Source organism: Chenopodium album, chromosome 22 (assembly GCF_948465745.1).
Source record: "Chenopodium album chromosome 22, dcCheAlbu1.1, whole genome shotgun sequence".
In the NCBI taxonomy this organism is placed as follows: domain Eukaryota; kingdom Viridiplantae; phylum Streptophyta; class Magnoliopsida; order Caryophyllales; family Amaranthaceae; genus Chenopodium; species Chenopodium album.
Genome location: NC_137855.1, coordinates 38,143,734 through 38,161,872, shown reverse-complemented (window position 1 = coordinate 38,161,872; position 18,139 = coordinate 38,143,734). Strand labels below are relative to the sequence as shown.

The following is an 18,139-nucleotide window of genomic DNA, read 5'->3' as shown; positions in this document are numbered from 1 at the left end:
CTACTCCCTCGTCCTATGAATTATGCACCAAGATTTTTTTATACGAGTGTGTTTTTTTATTCGGCGTAGAGTCGTAGACTAGTAAACGATGTTAAGGGCATTTTGGTTATTACTCCGTATGTGACTAGAGTCGCTGGCTAAACTTCGGACATGTTTGGAAAAATTAGTTTTTGTAAGTACATTAGTATATGCCGTCTCAATAATGGTCTCTAATAGATGCTAGAAATAGGTGTTTGCTAAAAGTGTTCGGCACAAATAGGCTATTAAAATAATAAAATTAAATTTAACACAATAATAGAAGTTTATAGGGATTAATTTAAAAGGAAGTAGCAATTGACAAGCACTACTTCAAAAGCTAAAAATTATCATCCATCTATACTCATACTTTGTTTAAAAAAAGTCATAGGAATATGCCATGAAACAGTGTTTTGGAGTAGCGAGTAATAGCTCACTAGGTAGCTCGGAGTTGTGCGTAAGCAATGAAATTGCAATGAGGAAGCGAGCTATCCCCGATGCTTGGCACAACAAGTGCTAAATGAGGCAACCTCTCGATCCCTATGTGCCTTTACTGAAATATATATTGGTGGCGTAGGTAAGTGTCATTGCATGTTGTTTCCTCTATTTATTAGCTTGTTGCGCATATGGGGAAGATTGGTTGCATCAAGTCTTGGGAATTCAAGTACCGCACGGACGATCTGCGCGCGTCCCGTAACATATAGCTCACGCATCATCTTGGCATGAAGGATATATAGCTTTGGGCTCTAGGTGAGTGAGCTATAGCTCAACCATATAGAGCCTTGGCGGCATTGTTAAGCTAGTTACAGAGTTAAGAAAGTTTCCTAAAATCAATTTTCTTTGTTTTTTTTTCAGCATTAGATGTATAATATGGCCCAACTACGTAAACCCTTGTATTGTTAAGCTCATGTTCCATCCCAAGTGATTTGACTAGGAAGATTTCTTCTACAGTGAGATTGGTATTTGACCCGTAACCCCGTGCCTAAATGTCAAATAACTAACCAACTGCTTTAACCTCCTATCTCACGTACCATATAAAATTATGAGCATAAACTAAAGCCAAAACATTGCTTAATAAGGCAATATTTGTGTTTTTTTAGTTGACATATTGTAGTGTTTCCTATGTCACGTTTGCCAACAATTATAGTGTACTCGGTACTCTTGTATTGTTTTTGGTGGTTTACCTTCGGTTACCCCTCTCCCCAAATTTATCAAACCCTAATCCCTCAGCACCACCCTTCCTCACTCCCTTTCTCCCAAAACCTCCCTAAAACCCCTCTTTCTCTCTCTCTCCCATCAAAAAGCTTCCAACTTTCTTCTCAAATCAACAACCATGGCAAAGCCCAAGCCCCAACGCCGTCAATTGGGCAAGCAAAGGCGCCAACAAGAAGCCGAAGAAATCGAATTCCTTCAAAAATGGCTTGAATTCGGAAAACCCGACTCGGGTTCGAACCCCTTATCGCTTCCTCCACTGCCCCGCGATTCTCCGGTGGGTAAATTAAACGATGATACCTTCTCAAGGTATTGTGGGTGTGAATTGTTCAAGCAAATGCCATTATCAAAGAAAACTAAAGATGGGTTGCGAGCTTCCAACTTTACTCAGATGACTGATGTTCAGAGAGCTTCTTTGCCTCATTCTCTTTCGGGTCGTGATCTTCTTGGTGCTGCTCAAACTGGGTCTGGAAAAACTTTGGCTTTTGTTATTCCTGTAAGTTTTTTGATTTTTTCTTTTCTTGGTTTTGATTAATTGTTTACTTTTGAGGTTTTGGATTTGATAATATAGATGTTTTATAGTTTGGATTTGTGAATTTAGCAATAATTGAAGGTGTGGAGGTGCATTTCACTTTGATTTTGAATTTGGGTTGGGTGATTGATTGGGTTAGAGGGGGTGGGGTGGGTAGGGGAGGATTAGCTGCCATTGGGTCCGAATTGAAGAGAGTTTTTCTCTATTGGAGAGGTGAGATAATTTTTTTCAGAAGCGAAAAGGAAGGGATAGGATGGAAGGAAGGGAGGAGAGCACGAGTGAGCTAGCATATTCCTTCCTGAAAGTTTCCAACATTGGAAGAATTTGGTTTGGGGGGAACTTGATCCCTCCATCTTCTTATACTTGCTCTGTTTCTTGTTTGAGGATCCGAAAATTTACTGGCCAGCATCCTTACACATTGTTTTAATGTTAGAGGTAACTTGGTAGAGAGAATGCGTTCAGTGAATTCCCAAGTATAAATTGTGGTTTAATTGCAATCTGCAAGGAAGGGCGCATGGTGTGACACTTTGTTTATTAATTGATTTAATTGTGTTTTAACAGAATAAATTATTTGAAATAAATCGAGTACAAAAACTCAAAACTCAGGGATATAAAAAAATTTCGTCTATTTAATAGCTAAAATAACTGATACCAATACATGATTGTGAATAAAGTGAATGTTCTCTTACACTGAGTGCTTCACAATGTCAAATTGTTTAGCTTTTCCTTAAAACAAAGTGCCTTGATAAATCTCTCAAAGTGGTTATCTTTCTGCTTGATCTCTTTAAGTGGCAACTTTTTCTTAAGAGCCAGCTGTGGATTGATTGTTTCTTCTCTATTTAGCCATGTTCAAAGAAGCGCCAAAAAGCTCATTTCCTTGTGTTGGGAGCAGGAGATTTCTTTCTGTACTTTTTTTTTTTGTTAAGAACACTATGTTGCTTACTGTATTTTATAGGAGTTTTTAGCTGCGGTTTGTTATTGAATTTGAGTACTTTAGTTGTGTTTTCTTGTGGCTAGTACAGCTCATAGTTTGGATTAACTCTAAAAGGCTAATAATTTAGTTTGACCAATTATAGAAATATGGCTGAAAGTATCAGGTCCATGAGACTGTCTTTCCTTGACCATTATAGGAACAAGAATATATGTATATGAATCCCCCCCCCCCTATTTGTTCCTTTTTCTTAGCTCGTCTTGTTTATTAGAGCACAAAAGTTGTGGGAGTAATATTAATGATGTCAACTTATTGATGCAAAATAGTTTTTGGTGTAATAGTCTAATATCCAGTATTATGAACTTAGCATGAGGTCATCAGTTCAGATTACATCCGTTGATGTATATTCTAGGTCATACGGTCATAGACTTGTAGCTAGTAGCTACCATGTCTGTTACCTCAACTTGCTGATTACCCTAATATACTTGTGTGCACCATGCATATGACACCTAAAGTGTATAACAATTCTTAGGTTTGTTCCTTCAAATATAAAAAACCAAATATAGCTTTCTTATCCGTGTTGGACTTGGATCTGTGCTTTAGTTTATAATCTCCAATATATTCAAATATTCTTAGTAACAAAGACTAGCGTTATGGCTTTTTGCCAATGTTTTTGTGGTGGACTGGACTGTGGTTGTAAGTTTATTGTTGTCTTGACAGGTTATAGAGAAGCTATACAAGGAAAGATGGGGTCCAGAGGATGGTGTGGGCTGCATCATCATCTCTCCTACTAGGGAATTAGCTAGTCAAATCTTTGGTGTTTTGAAGGCAGTTGGAAAGCACCATGGCTTCAGTGCCGGTCTGCTAATTGGTGGTCGTAAAGGTGTTGATGAAGAAAAGGAACGTGTGAATGAATTGAATATTTTGATTTGTACTCCTGGAAGGCTGCTTCAACACATGGATGAAACACCAAATTTTGAATGCTCTCAGCTTCAGGTCCACATGATCTTCACATCCTTACTGCGTTATTTTATTTTAGGCATAACATTTTCTCTTCTAAATGTTTGATCCTCTATGGCACAAGTTTAGGTGATATGTGATTTGCCATAACTTTTCTGTTATTGCTTTCCTTAGCCCCTAAATAATATCTTAATTCTACATTTTTGGATCCTTGATAAGACTTTATCCATTTTCTTTTTGAAGCATATATTTTACTTTATATTAATATCATAAAAGATGCAATAGACTATAAAAGCAATAACTGCCTTAACTGGTATTCATAGGTAAAGAGTCCATTTGATTTTTTTTTGTATCCTAATAAGTTATAAGTAATAGCAGCTAACGAGTGTTATTTACCCCCGATAATGCTGTCTAAATGACTGTCTAATAGTGACCTTTACCCTAAATTAGCATTTCTGCTATCTGCAACTTGGATGGAGTACTATTCAATTTTATGTCTCTTTTAGTTTATGGAGCTATTCAAATGTAACAAAACAGTGATGGTTATACTCTACTCCTTTTTTTTACTCTTTTCATAATATTTAGGCTATGTAGGATTATCAGAGGGAATAGATGGTGTCTAATTGTCATGCTATTTGTAGACACTTCATAAATTCTGTAGTGCTTGCAAGCATGAGTATTGATACTTACAGATTCTTACTTTTTTAGAATCTAACCTGCAATGAGACATTTTCTTTTAATTTCAATCTTGTTGTTGATAATAGTAGGAATTCCATTAATTGTACAAAATGTGGGTTTTTTTCATATCAGTAAAATGGAGAAGGGGAAGAGCTATACAAAGTTACTGAAGTAGGGTTTGCCCACATTTTATTATAGATGGTTAATGGTATCTTGATCTGTCTTTAGTCTTTAGTCTTTAGTCTCTTTACTTTGATGCATGCTCCTCTTGAATCTGAGTATGGGTGTTCTTAAACTTCATAAAAACAATCCCCGACTTTTAAGTAGTGCTTCAATCTATCTTTGTTTGTAGGTCTATAGCTTATTGCGTAACTCTGTATTAGGCTCTATATGGTGAGTATTTGAGGGTTTTAATTTTCTTCCAGGGAACAGATTTTAGTTCTTGACGAGGCAGACCGAATTCTTGATATAGGGTTCAAAAAAGAAGTGAATGCAATCGTATCACAGCTTCCAAAGAAAAGACAAACCTTGCTCTTTTCTGCAACACAAACAAAATCAGTTCAGGACCTCGCAAGGCTCAGTTTGAGAGACCCTGAATATCTTAGTGTTCATGCGGAAGCTACTACTGCTACTCCCAAGCACTTGCTGCAGACTGCTACTGTTGTCCCTCTACATCAGAAGTTAGACCTTTTGTGGAGTTTTATAAAGTCTCACTTGAATTCGAGGATTTTAGTGTTCCTTACCAGTCGCAAGCAGGTAGTTGTCATAGTTCAACATTTTTACAGCTCTTTGTTTTGCTTAGACATGTATGGTTCTTTTACTCTTTTATTTGGAGACAGTTTGGTTGAGATTTGTAACACAACTTTTAATTTTATATATTTCTTTTATGTTATATTACTTTGGTTGAACTCCCTTATGGTCCTTTAACTTCTGTATAGGTGAAATTTGTTTTTGAGGCCTTCAAGAAACTGCGCCCAGGTATTCCATTGAAGTGTTTACACGGAAAGATGAATCAGGAGAGAAGGTTGGGAACATATTCCCAGTTTAGTGAAAAACGTATTGTTTTATTCTCAACTGATGTCAGTTCAAGAGGTCTTGATTTTGATAAGTCAGTTGACTGGGTTGTTCAGGTGAGCTTTGGTTTCATGTCTATCAGCTGTACATTTGATTAAGTGCTCAACTCATTCTGTCTTTTCCTTAGATGGATTGTCCATCAGATGTTGCAACTTACATACACAGAGTCGGTCGCACTGCTCGATACACTACTGGCGGGAAAGCTGTTCTATTTGTGGAGCCATCAGAAGTAAAAATGCTTGAAAAATTAAAAGAGGCAAAGATTCCTATAATTGCGAAAACGGTAATCTTCTCTGGAGTTATTGTTTAAGTCTCTTTGTGACATACTTGGATACTGTTGTCTCAGATGCTTTCTTCTGGGACTTATCACCAATTAAGGGGTCGTTTGGTTGGATCATTTGGAATGGGTTAGAATGGAGTTAGAATCCATTCCATCTAGTTTTTTGTTTGGTTGAGGTTTTAAGTAATGGAATCTCAGACCTAAGGGGTTCTAACTCCCCCCCCCCCCCCCCCCCCCCCCAAATACCCAACTTGATGAACCAAACACCCCCTAAGTACCTGATGTGACCTATTTATGCTCTCTTTAAACTTGCAGATAAACAAAGAGAAATTGCAGCCTGTTTCTCCTCTGCTAGCGTCTTTATTAGTGAAGTATCCTGATATGCAGCAATTGGCCCGAAGAGCATTCATCACATATCTCAAGGCTGTTTGTAAAGAAAAGGATAAAGAAGTTTTTGATGTGATGAAACTTGGGATTGATGATTTCTCAGCATCAATAGGTTTACCATTGACGCCAAAAATCCGTTTCCTAAACCAGAAAATCACGGGCAAAAATTCTTCAAAATTAAGTCAAACTGTGGAAATAGACAAGTCTGCAACAGGATATTTGTTGGAAACTGCCAAGGCAGAGAGTAGTGAATCTGATGAAGATGAATCTGATGAAGATGAATCAGATAATGATCTTTTAGGGGACAAGATTCCATCTGAAGTGAAGCCAGCAATAACTGAAATTGAATCTGTTGTGTATGGCTCATCTACTTGTTATAAAAGTTCTTTTTTAAGATGTACCCTTTTGCTGCAAGGTTTTTTCTTTTTCTTGGGCAATCACTCAGTTTTTCTAGTTCTTTGTTCTTGTAGGCCGGCTACCAGGGTTTTGAAGAAAAAAAAGCTGAAAATTAATGTCCATAGACCCGTTGGCTCAAGGGTTGTCTTTGATGAAGAGGGGAACACTCTTCCTCCCCTTGCAACTTTAGCGGATAGGACAAATGATTCATCTGCAATTGATGTCGATAAAGGTATGTGATGCACTACTAGATTATCATTGTGAAAAATAAAGAATTTGTTTCACCTTGTAGGTTACCGCCTTATTTATCTTTTCTATTCCAACTGTCAACCCAATATTTGTAATCTCTTCATAAACCATTAAGGCATAACTGTTGCATTTATATCCATTGTCATTTGCTTTGGGATTTTGTTTATCATGCCTTTTATAGACCTTTTAAGTTACTAATGTGTACACTTATCTAATATAATTCGTATGATTAAAATATTTGGATAGTTTTATTATACTACAATTTATAAGTTTGAGGGCTTTATGGTCTCGTGCCTTTTTTTTCTACTGTTGTTTAATATCCTTGCAACATTTTTTAGTTGCTGGTGTATTAATATCCTTGTGACATTTATTAACACTTTTGTCGACTTACATTGCAGTGCAAGAAAGGTATCAGAAGATGAGGGAAGTGTTAAAGCAAGAGGATAAAGTGGACAAGGTCCACGCTCGTCAGCTTCGCAAAGAGAAAAGATTGAAGCAGAAGATGAAGTTGAAGAGGGACAGGGCTGAAGATGAAGAAGAAGATGGCTCTGAGTCAGAAGAGGAAGCCACTGCAGGACGACCCAACAAAAAGTCGAAAATATATTTTGACAGTGATAGTGACATGGACACAGAAGACAAGAAAATGGTGGATATCAACACTAATAAAATATCTTTGGCAGAGCAAGAGGATCTGGCTCTCAAGTTGCTTGGTTCAATGAACTCCTAAATTTATACATGTACGTCACACATTCGTTTGAAAGCACACAAAAGCCCCTAAAGGATGTCTACGGGGTCTTCATTCATCTCATATATTCCTCAACTGCTCACTGCACTTCTTGACATCCTAGCTCATACAGATATGAAAGCTTGGATAGTCGAGTATTACTTGAAGTTGAAGAAATTCCAAAAGTTTTGAAGAGTTCCGGATTTGATTAGTTCTTCTATGAGATTTTTGGTAGATTATAGTGTACATGCAATTTTGCTCGCCTTTGTAACAGCTATATTGTATTTTACTCCTTACTATGTTGACACCATTGAGGAGGTTTGAATTTAAAATTTACTATTTTATTTACATTCATGAATGAGAATTTGATGGTTGTTGCAATTTGCAAGAACTACCCTATGTTTGTTTCAATTATTGTCACAGTAAAATAGGGTGTTCATTAGCTAAAGCGGACAGACTCGTACTCCGTAATTTCATACTCGTATAACTTGCTTAGTTTATGATAGGTTGATAGTGTAGTAATTTATTAGAAATGGTGTAACAAATTAAACTTTCTGCAAGACTGAACTGAAAAAGAAAGGCAAAAATTTGATCAAAGTACCATTATGAATAGAATGAAACCCATAAATATGTGATGCAAGAATATGATATAGAACATCTTCATATTACATGCAAATTAAATGCTTGCAATTGGGAGCCTAATCTCCAAGCTCAAACTCTGCTCTTCACCAAAACACATTCACCAAATTCATGGATTCCTTCTTTCTACTGGACTTCACCATGACTACTTCCTCCTTTCCAAATTCATTGAATCCTGTTCAAGAATCAATCTTTCAGATTATGGGTACTCTGTTTTCAACCAAAATTCTCAACCTTGTATTTATCTTTACAATACCATGATCAAATCTTTGTCTTCCCACCATTCTTCTGCTCCAGAAGCCATCTTTCTCTTTAACAGAATTCGGGTTTTCGGTCTTTTCCCCGATTCGTACTCTTTCCCGTTTGTTCTTAAGGCGGTGAGCCGGGTTTGTGATGGCAATGCAGGGAAAATGATTCATGGGCAGAGTATAAAATCTGGGTTTGAGTTGAATATTCATGTTGTGATTGCCATTGTTCAGATGTATTCATCTTGTGGGTGTTTGGAGGATGCACGTAAGGTGTTTGATAAAATGTCTAGCTCAAATGATGTTGCATTGTGGAATGCGATGTCTGCTGGGTATGTTGGTGTTGGTGACATGTGTAATGGGCGGGCATTGTTTGAATGTATGACTGAGAGGAATGTGATCTCGTGGACTACGTTGATTGCGGGTTATGTTCATGTGAACCAACCTGAAGAGGCGATTGAAATTTTTCGGAGGATGCGAGTTGAGGGTGTGGAGCTTGATGAGGTTGCTCTACTGGCTGCTCTTTCAGCTTGTGCTGATTCAGGGGCACTTGAGTTAGGGGAGTGGATACATGACTTCCTTGAGAAGCGTGGATTGCGTAGAACGGTCCCTCTATACAATTCTATTGTTGATATGTATGTGAAATCAGGAAATATAGAAAAGGCCTTGCAAGTTTTTGAGAGTATGCAGCACAAGAGCGTGGTGTCTTGGACTACAATTATAGTGGGGTTAGCCTTTCATGGGCATGGAATGAAAGCATTGGAGATGTTTTCTCGCATGGAAAGAGGGGGATGTAGGCCGAATGAGATCACTTTCATTGGAGTCTTGTCTGCTTGTACACACGTTGGTTTTGTTGAATTGGGGAACTCGTACTTCAAGACTATGAGCTCCAAGTATGGGATCACACCCAAAATTCAACACTATGGCTGTATGGTGGATTTGTTAGGCCGAGCTGGATGCCTCGAGGAGGCAGAGGATCTAGTCAGGAGGATGCCCTTCAACGTTAATGCTGCTATATGGGGATCTCTTCTAGCTGCTGCTAAGATGCATAAAGATTCGTCCCTTGCTGCAAAAGCTTTGCAGCACCTTGCAACTTTGGAACCTGATAATAGTGGAAACTACGCTCTTCTTTCCAATACATATGCATCAGTTGGACGTTGGAGCGAAGCTAGGTTGGTGAGGAAAACAATGAGAAGCTCTGGTGTAAAGAAGTTGCCTGGTGAAAGCTCCGTTGAGCTAAACAATTGCATTTGTAGTTTCGCTGCAGGAGCAATTTCACATCCTGAGGCTAAAGCAATTCATGACATTCTTTGGGAGATACACCAGCAATGTACCTTGGAAAGTCATGAGCAAAATACAGTGGAACCATTGTTATTGGAATAATATAACTGTGGCTGATAATTGTTGTGTAAAAGTGCTGAAGCAGCACATTGGAGATTCGTGATCAATCAGTCTAAATGCTTGATTGCATGTGGAAGCAAGGGAGTATCTGATGATTACCATGCTTCGAATTTATTGATGAATTAATCCATCGAACAAGTACTCTGAGTGCCCTTATAATCGATAACCATGAGGGAGTAGCTACTTCTCGAAGGGATACTGTAATTTCATGAGCTTGAATGTCACCCAAAGTCCTCGAGGTTAAAGTATCCATACAGAATTCTCAGAACTAAAGAGCACAATAATGCAGAGGACAAGAATTGTTATAATATGCAAGGATTTTAAATATTGAACCCCTCGCCAAAAAAAAAAAAAATTGCTCTTAAATGCTGAGGGAGGTAGGACCCTGAGAAACTAGGACGGCCTAACATGGAGACACTGAAGCCAAAAGATCCTTCCAAGTTGGAAGTACATCTTTGAGTAATTGCACATTAAGTAGTCATTAACCCATCTATATGAACAAAATTAAGTAGTCATTTATTTCAATGGTGCTTTGATTCCCGTAATCGCGTACTCATTGAGTCATTGTGGCTTACTGCTGGTAAATTATATGCTTATGTCATGATCACTTTGCGTGGCTCGTTGTTCTGATATTTATAGGGCCATCCAACCATTAATCTTACTTCATTAAAGGGATACAAGCAGGACTGCTAAAGCAACCAGCAAGCTACAAAAAATATACAATCAGATTATGGATGTTATCAAATTTAATGTTTAGTTCTCTTCCAATAAAATAACCCGATGAGTATAATTCTTCAGGGGATAGCAACTCATGTTCTGATAATTTCCTTCCCAGCACTAGTGAGATTATAAATTTATGATTGGAGTTGCATGTCTTCATCCAATTTCTCCAAATCTGTATTCCATTGCATGACCGGCCACCAGCCCAAGGATGGAAAAATAAAACTCGATAACTAGTATCAGCTGATCAGATAATACTATATAGGCGATTCTCACGAGCCTAATTTTGACAATCGTAGAGCTTATGGGTTGTTCTATTGCTGTCACACCAAGCTTTTTTTCTGCTTCCTTAAAACAAGTAATTTATTTAAGAATTCCCAAAATACAGCATATTTGTCCATCACATAAGTCGTATACTTCTGGGCTCATGACAACCCATAGTTACCTAAAACACTGGTGGTTGATGATCATGACTCAAAAAGTTTCTTACAACAGCAAATCTTAGTAGATGTCTGAAGATCTAACAAGTAACAATTACCAAGTGAGGTTAAGCATTCAGCTTGCCGATATTTAGCAGGGCTGAAGTGAAGCGATTGGATCATTGCACCTATAGGATGCCTATAATCTCAAACATCATTTGCATCTTTAAAGGCATGAGTTGACGTTAAACAAAAACTCTTCTCTAAATTGCAAAATTTTATTCATCCAGGACCAGAGTTAGCAGATTAAATTGCTACAGTTGGATGAAAATAGTTTAAAAGCATCATGTTGGCCATTCAGAATAAGCAAAATAGTTTAAATATCCAGAAGATGGGGGTCACAGGATGGGGGTTGTAACTAACCCTCACCAATCCAGAGGAACACTAGAGTCGGAAATTCACATCCATCAACATGGAGGAAGGTTTGTTCTCAGGGCACCAAGAAAAAAGAAAAGAAAAAAGAAAGGAAAAAAAAAAGATGGGGAAGGGAGGGGAGGGAGACTCCTAGGAATGGGAAGAGGGCTAATAAAATACACGTATCCCAGGAAAATTCATCTAACAAATCTCTCAGTGAAGTAGAACGTCCATCACCATCTCCCGGGACTTCACAGCCAGCATATCAATAAATCACTGCAAAACATAGGCAAGATACCTTGAAAACATTGTTCAAAGCACATATAGATAAATTACTAAATCACGATAGCAATGATAACACTGACAGAGAAATCAATCATGGACATGGAATGCAGAACAAGTCTATGATGTCCTTCCCAATACAAGGATATATTTCAACTAGGAGTGGTGGTTTATTTTAATAAACTGACTAAATTATTTGGGGAGAAATAAACCATTTGAATACTAACCAAACTATTCAAAGCCATACAACCCAGGATTTAACACAGCAGAATGGACATAGAAGATTGTAATTTTAGATTAACAAAGCCACCAACCAATAGCAAAGATTTAGCAGAACTTCATCAAGATTAAGCTTGACACATCAGATCATTACTTAGATAAAGGTCATGCAACCTACGCATGACAAGAAAGAGCAAAAAAGAGAGAAAGGAAATTCACCTGCTGTGTTTGCTGGTAATTCCCATATCCAGCATAATTTGCGTAATACATGTTAGGGTCCTGAGGAGCAGCTGCTGCATATCCATAGGCATCATAGCCCCCTTGAGGATATCCATATCCATATGCTCCATTCCACTGAGCCTGACCAGGTTGTACCTGGAAGAATCAGCACACAAGATAAGCTAGTAAATAACACAAATCAAAAATGCAAAATAAATTGCTTTAGATTGTTTCAGCAACAGGAAAACAAGCAGACCTGTTTAGCTGATGGGCTACGACCCCATGAAAGTCTAACACTCTGAGATCCAATCTGAGCTCCATTCAATGCTGCCAATGCTTGCTCAGCAGCAGCTCTATAATAAAATAAGTCAAGATGATCAAACTTGAGCAGTAAAATCACAATATAGTGCAAAAGATAAACAAAAGCACATTGCTCACCTGCTACCAAACTGTACAAAACCACAGCCCTTGCCCACGGGAATTTTCACATGAACTAACTCACCATAAGGACTAAACACTTGTCTTAGCTGGTCATCTGTAACATTGGGATCCAGACCGCCAACAAAAATCTGCAAGCAACAGGAAAGCAGATTAGAATGCAATGGAGAATAACTACAACCGCATTAAACAACAGACTACCCACAGTTGTGTTATTTGGATCATTTTCGCCTGGATTTCCCTGAGTAGTCTGATAAGAAGCTGCAAGTGGCAAACAGGAAAAAAAAAATGTAACAATACAGATATAAACTGAAATCCAAACTGGGTTCTAAATTTACAGCTAAAATTAACAATATATTTTTCACATAAGAACATATTAATAGCATAAATCAAAAGAGAAAACACATCATACAAAAATGGCAGACAATGAGAAATCATCATGGCCAACTTCCAGCAATGTGCAATTAATTGTGATAACATGTATAGGCTTTTCATGACTAAAAAAAACCAACACTGACATGGCTAGAGCGCCCTCTTCCCAGCACCAACTAACCCCCCCCCCCCCCACCCCCCAAAAAAAAAAAAAAAAAAAAAAAAAACACCCGTAACAGAGAGAGAGAGAGAGAGAGAGAGAGGGCATTGCACAATGCACTGTTGTGACATGACAAATTCAGCAAAAAAAAGAACATAAATATATCCAGCCAAAAGCTAAATAACTCAAAACATAGACAGATATACATTAAGGATACACAAACACAACTATAGGTAGTGAACAAACTTAAAATGAAGTAACTGGGGACAGGTTCTTGATGTACTGAATGGTTCCAACCCAACCCATTTCATTTTAGTCAAATACATGAGTTACAAATTCATTCCAATCAAACAATACTGTGATAAAAATTCAATGACAAGATAACATAACCCATGCATCTAATTCCATCCAATGTATTTTCCTTCTTCAATGGGTAAAGCAGAGTAAATTAAATTTTATATATATATAGCCCTTTGGATATCCTGAAAGGATTTAATTAGCAACTTGCCTCAACTGCCAAAGAATTCAATTTTGACAGAAAAAAGACAACAAAAGCGAAATAACTGAGATTAAAAGGAAAGCAACACTTCGGAAATAAACAGTTCATCCCCAACAAATTTTGAGAGAGGTATTTAAAAAATAAAATAATATAATAAAAAAAAACAACCATACGGGACGAGAAAAATGGAAAGCTTAAGACAAGACTAGTTATAAGGACCAAGTATTCTTCTAAATCTACAAAAACTAAACAAAGGGATTGTAAGAAACAAGAACTTTTGAACCTCACTAAAAGAGTAAATGTGCTTTAAGAAAAAGTAACTGAAAAACTAACTTGCGAATGTAGCATAACAAATGCCACAAGAACTGAAAGAAAAATATTGAATTTCTGGCATTAAAAATGACTGACCTAAAATGAGGCCACGCACTAAAGTGGAATCATTTCAGCTGAAGTCAGTTCCAGGCCCCTAATACGAGAGCCTCTTGGTGTCCTGCTTTGAGACAACATGAGTTTTTATAAGCGTTTTCCGCAGGTTTTTCATAGCATTATCTTGCCCAAGTTATATAGGTAAACTAGAATGAAAGGACTCGTAAAAGTATCGAAGGGTTCGTATAGGAATCCATCTATAAGCTAACAAATTAACTTTACAACAGGGTAGAACAAAGCAGAAAAGGATCAACATTAACTAATCATAACAACTTCAAGCAATTCCAACATCTAAACAAGAGCAAGGCAACATCACACAAGCCTAATAACAGACATACCTTTCTGCTGAACAGCAGCTGGTTTTTTATTGGCAGCTGGTCCAGTTCTCATGGGCCTAGTTGATAGAACAGCTCCATTCATTTCAGTCATGGCACGCTGTTGTTCACCTTCATCTGCAAACCTCACAAACCCGTACCCTTTAGAACGCCCGGTAATATGATCAGTGATAACCTTTGCTCCCTTAACAGAAGAATAATGAACACGAAATGCATCCTGAAGCATAACATCTGAAACTTCGGCTGCTAGATCTCCAACAAAAACTGTATAGTCAGCCGAGTCATCTTGCTTCCTCTGACCAGCACCAAGACTGGCCCAATTCAGTCTGAAAGCTTGTTCGGTTTGTGGCATAACTGTCCCATTGTAAGTAGCTAATGTCCTTTCAGCTGCGGCACGGTTAACAAATTCTACAAACCCATAACCTTCTGAGAGATTGGTTTGCTTATTGCGAATTACCTTCACAGATACAACCTGCAGAACAAAAAATTGACATAATAAATAAAGTAAATCACCTTTTCAATGAAGAAATAAACCACATGCAAACAAGATATTAGAAGGTCTAAAAATATAACATTAAAAAAGGTACAACTAAGAATAGTTGGCATCTCTCATCAGCTCAGGAAGAATGAAGAAACCTTTGCTCATGTCTGAAAATTCTCAGCACAGTAACATCAAACAAGTCTTACTCCATATCACTCATACACAAGCATTATTAAGCAGTGACCCACATCCATAACATTTTACGGATTCATCATGGCTTCTAAATAGAAACAACATATTATCATTTCATATTAATACATAACAACCTAGCAACAATTAAGCCTTGAATCATTTACAAAGCAATCCTACCTACAAAAAAGCATTGCCTGAATATCATCAACCAAATAGCATCCTAATTGACCACAAGTTCATCACTCGCACAATAGCCTGAGTGAGCATGTGACACAGATTATCCCAATCTACCTATGCTTAGCATTGCACCATCAGTCAGCTAGGTGTAACCTGACACAATGATTTGTATCTAACACAATGACACAAATCAGCTTTGATCCATAAATTACTCGCGCGTGAGTCATTGAATAAAAAAACATGCTTGATAAGTCCAAATTAGAACATGCTTGATAAAACATAGCTAATATAACCAAAAAAACAAGTACACAAACACTATTGAAAAGGACACACCACCACCATAAATTTGTCATCAAACTGCCTTATACTTCACAAACCGATAATCTTTCAGTCTTTCACAGTTTCACAACATATCCAACGAGCATGCTTTAATTCTCCTCTGTCACTAAAACCACATCACTCATCCTAACATCAACTTGTAATCTCCTAACATCCACCTCATTCATCAAATATAATTCGCCACAAATCGACAAAGAATCCAAAATCATATTTGCACAACAAAACCCTAAATCACAATCAATACTGACTTCCAAGCCATACACCTCATTCATTATCCAAATTATTCAAACAAATTTCCATATAATCAAGAAAACTCCAAAGAAAAACATAATTGAACACAATTTCAAGAACATAAATCACCAACATCTACATAAACTACAGAAAAAACTCAAAAAATAACTCAAAAAAGGGAAAAATTAGGTATACCTCTCCAGAAGCAGCGAAACACGAGAATATATAATTTTCATCCATCCAATACTGCAAATCACCGATCCAAAGCGATCGAATCTCATCAGGAATCGTCGGAGCAGGAGCAGCAGCCAAAGGATAAGGCTGAGCTTGAGGCTGAGGAGGAGCCAAACCAGGCTGTTGCGGAGTCTGAGGAGGCCACATCTGCGGCGCATACGGTGGTTGTTGCGGCTGAGGAGGAGGCGGCGCCATCATCATCCACGGTTGTTGCGGCTGACCGTACTGAGCCGGCGGTTGCTGCTGGTTGGGATCGACCGGAGGTTGCTGCATCGCCGGTGGTACGACGCCGGAAGATGGTTGCTGCATCATGGTAGCTAGGGTTTGAGGAAGGGAAGAAGAAACCCTAGAGGAGAAGAGAGGAGAGAGAAAATGGGTGCACGAAAGGGGAGGTAGGGATTTGGGTAATCCCAGAACAGGTTAGAGAGAGAAAGAGGGGGATTTTTGGAGATGAGGCGGTGTATTTATTGAGATGTGATATTGTGATGTGATGTCAAACTCCTCGATTGTGGAGTGAATTCAATTTGTTTTTCTGTGGGTGGATGAATGAATGAATAAAATAACCTACGAGTAGTAATAAAGGAAGTTTTTATTAAAATAAAAAAATTCTTTAGAATATTTGGAAAAAAGTTAACAAGGTTTTGCTAGAGAACTAGTTAGTGACCCGGGCGATGCCCCGATTTTTTTGTTTCTTTGTTGTTTGTAGATGTTGTGATATTTCAAGCTTATAATTTTGTTAGAATATTTCTCCATATTCCACAAAGTTAGTAAATCAATTGTTGTGTGTGTGAATATGGAAAATTATAAAGGTTGGTAAATAAAATTAAAAAGATCAACAATATGTAGCTAACATATGCCTGTAGTTGTAACTTATGAGCAATTTCTGAACTACATGCCAACTAATTACCATGACTAATATTCTTTTTTTAAGGAAGTAAATGAAACATACTATCTAAATTACAAAACTACATTGTTTAAGCCCTCTGTACTAAGCTAAAACAGTTAACTTACTTTGAAATTATTCACTGACATTACAGTCTGAAGCCCATAGCATTCCTTCTATGAAGAACTCAGAAATTGATTTTATAAAAATAAATTGATGTAATTACATACATGAAAGGGTGATAATTGAGCTAGAATCTCACTTTATCACAAGTGACAATGAGAGATTAACCAACTATACAGAGTAAACCGAGCTTTAATCATAATATTACACAGACACCCAAGCGGAATTACGCTTTACATTTTTTATAAATTGATTTGCATAATAAGAAGAAAATACCTTAGGCTATTGAAATGCAGTGTCAAGTGTCGACCACTGAAATTAGCCTCAGACGACTCTGCAAATTCCAACATAAAAAAGGAAATTAATGAAAATAACAGAACAAATGATGCTATTGATCAAGTTTTTAAGTTAGGGTGGTTTTGGGATTAGTCTGAATAGGTTTTTCATTTGTATTATTAGCTTTACAAACTTTAAACGTATTGTTCGTGCCTCATAAGTTGACATTTAAGAAATTGACAACCCCTTAAAAAAAATGGAACATTTAGGTGATTTTTTAATCACTCCACAACAATAGCTACTACCACAAATCAATAAAATGAGGATATTTTCAAAGCAAAACACCTTTGCTTGATTACTCGACCGCAATAAGTTCAAACAAAATTCAATGAAATACAAGTATGTAAACTTTTAGAACGTTTTTACAACTTTGCGGCATAATATGGTTAGTTGTATAGTGAAAGGTTGAGTAGTAGTACTAATGTCACTCATATTAATTCAGCCATTAATTCCACAAATTTAGCCAGAAAAAAGTGAATTGTTAACTGGGCAATTCAATAGTGTAGTCTATTTTTTTTCGGCAATTCAAATTATTACTCTTTAAATGATTGAATAATTTAGTCAGTCAAAAATTGAAAATATTGTAGTCACAATCTTCATAACGATTACTTATTCAACTAATTTATAATCATCTCAATTATTGTATTTAATAAAATTGATTTTACAATCAAGGCAATTAAATGATTTTATTTCACAATCAAGACAATTAAAACCCAAAATTCACTTAGGATGCTTCTCAAAATCATAGATCGGTTACCTCTTCTTGATATCAAAATTAAAGAATTGGGACTTTATTTGGATTAAGAAAATTTGGAAAAAAGTTAACAAGGTTTTGCTAGAGAATTTTATGAGGTGTTAGATGTAAATTACTATCGAGTAGTGTTTAATTTACTTCGTAATTAGGGTATGTTTTCATT

The 18,139-nt window shown here is 37.1% G+C and overlaps 2 protein-coding genes and 1 pseudogene across 2 annotated transcripts; 2 read left to right on the top strand and 1 right to left on the bottom strand.

Annotated features, from left to right (window-relative positions):
- Window positions 1-1,226: 1,226 nt before the first annotated feature.
- Window positions 1,227-7,829, top strand: LOC145604999 (DEAD-box ATP-dependent RNA helicase 32-like). Its single transcript, XM_081661003.1, has 8 exons — window positions 1,227-1,723; window positions 3,411-3,686; window positions 4,761-5,084; window positions 5,267-5,458; window positions 5,530-5,685; window positions 5,998-6,425; window positions 6,540-6,697; window positions 7,113-7,829. The coding sequence occupies exons 1-8, from the start codon at window positions 1,349-1,351 to the stop codon at window positions 7,439-7,441; spliced, it is 2,238 nt and encodes a 745-aa protein (XP_081517129.1). The 5' UTR covers window positions 1,227-1,348; the 3' UTR covers window positions 7,442-7,829.
- A 289-nt stretch (window positions 7,830-8,118) lies between these two features.
- Window positions 8,119-9,705, top strand: LOC145604366 (pentatricopeptide repeat-containing protein At5g56310 pseudogene; annotated as a pseudogene).
- A 1,477-nt stretch (window positions 9,706-11,182) lies between these two features.
- Window positions 11,183-16,373, bottom strand: LOC145603792 (polyadenylate-binding protein RBP45-like). The gene is made up of 7 exons (XM_081659776.1): window positions 15,842-16,373; window positions 14,230-14,698; window positions 12,640-12,695; window positions 12,435-12,565; window positions 12,253-12,349; window positions 11,997-12,152; window positions 11,183-11,552 (listed from the first exon to the last, which is right to left on the bottom strand). Exons 1-7 carry the CDS (start codon window positions 16,190-16,192, stop codon window positions 11,550-11,552), a joined length of 1,263 nt encoding a protein of 420 aa, XP_081515902.1. The 5' UTR covers window positions 16,193-16,373; the 3' UTR covers window positions 11,183-11,549.
- Between the last annotated feature and the right edge of the window lie 1,766 nt (window positions 16,374-18,139).

Excerpts from the sequence above, each read along its gene's own strand:
- LOC145604999 (XM_081661003.1), top strand. The coding sequence starts at position 1,349 with ATGGCAAAGCCCAAGCCCCAACGCCGTCAATTGGGCAAGCAAAGGCGC. Across the intron at positions 5,085-5,266 it reads TCCTTACCAGTCGCAAGCAG|GTGAAATTTGTTTTTGAGGC; the intron begins GTAGTTGTCATA and ends ACTTCTGTATAG. Across the intron at positions 5,459-5,529 it reads CAGTTGACTGGGTTGTTCAG|ATGGATTGTCCATCAGATGT; the intron begins GTGAGCTTTGGT and ends TCTTTTCCTTAG.
- LOC145603792 (XM_081659776.1), bottom strand. The coding sequence starts at position 16,192 with ATGATGCAGCAACCATCTTCCGGCGTCGTACCACCGGCGATGCAGCAA. Across the intron at positions 12,566-12,639 it reads ATGATCCAAATAACACAACT|ATTTTTGTTGGCGGTCTGGA; the intron begins GTGGGTAGTCTG and ends TGTTGCTTGCAG. Across the intron at positions 12,350-12,434 it reads TTTGTACAGTTTGGTAGCAG|AGCTGCTGCTGAGCAAGCAT; the intron begins GTGAGCAATGTG and ends ATTTTATTATAG.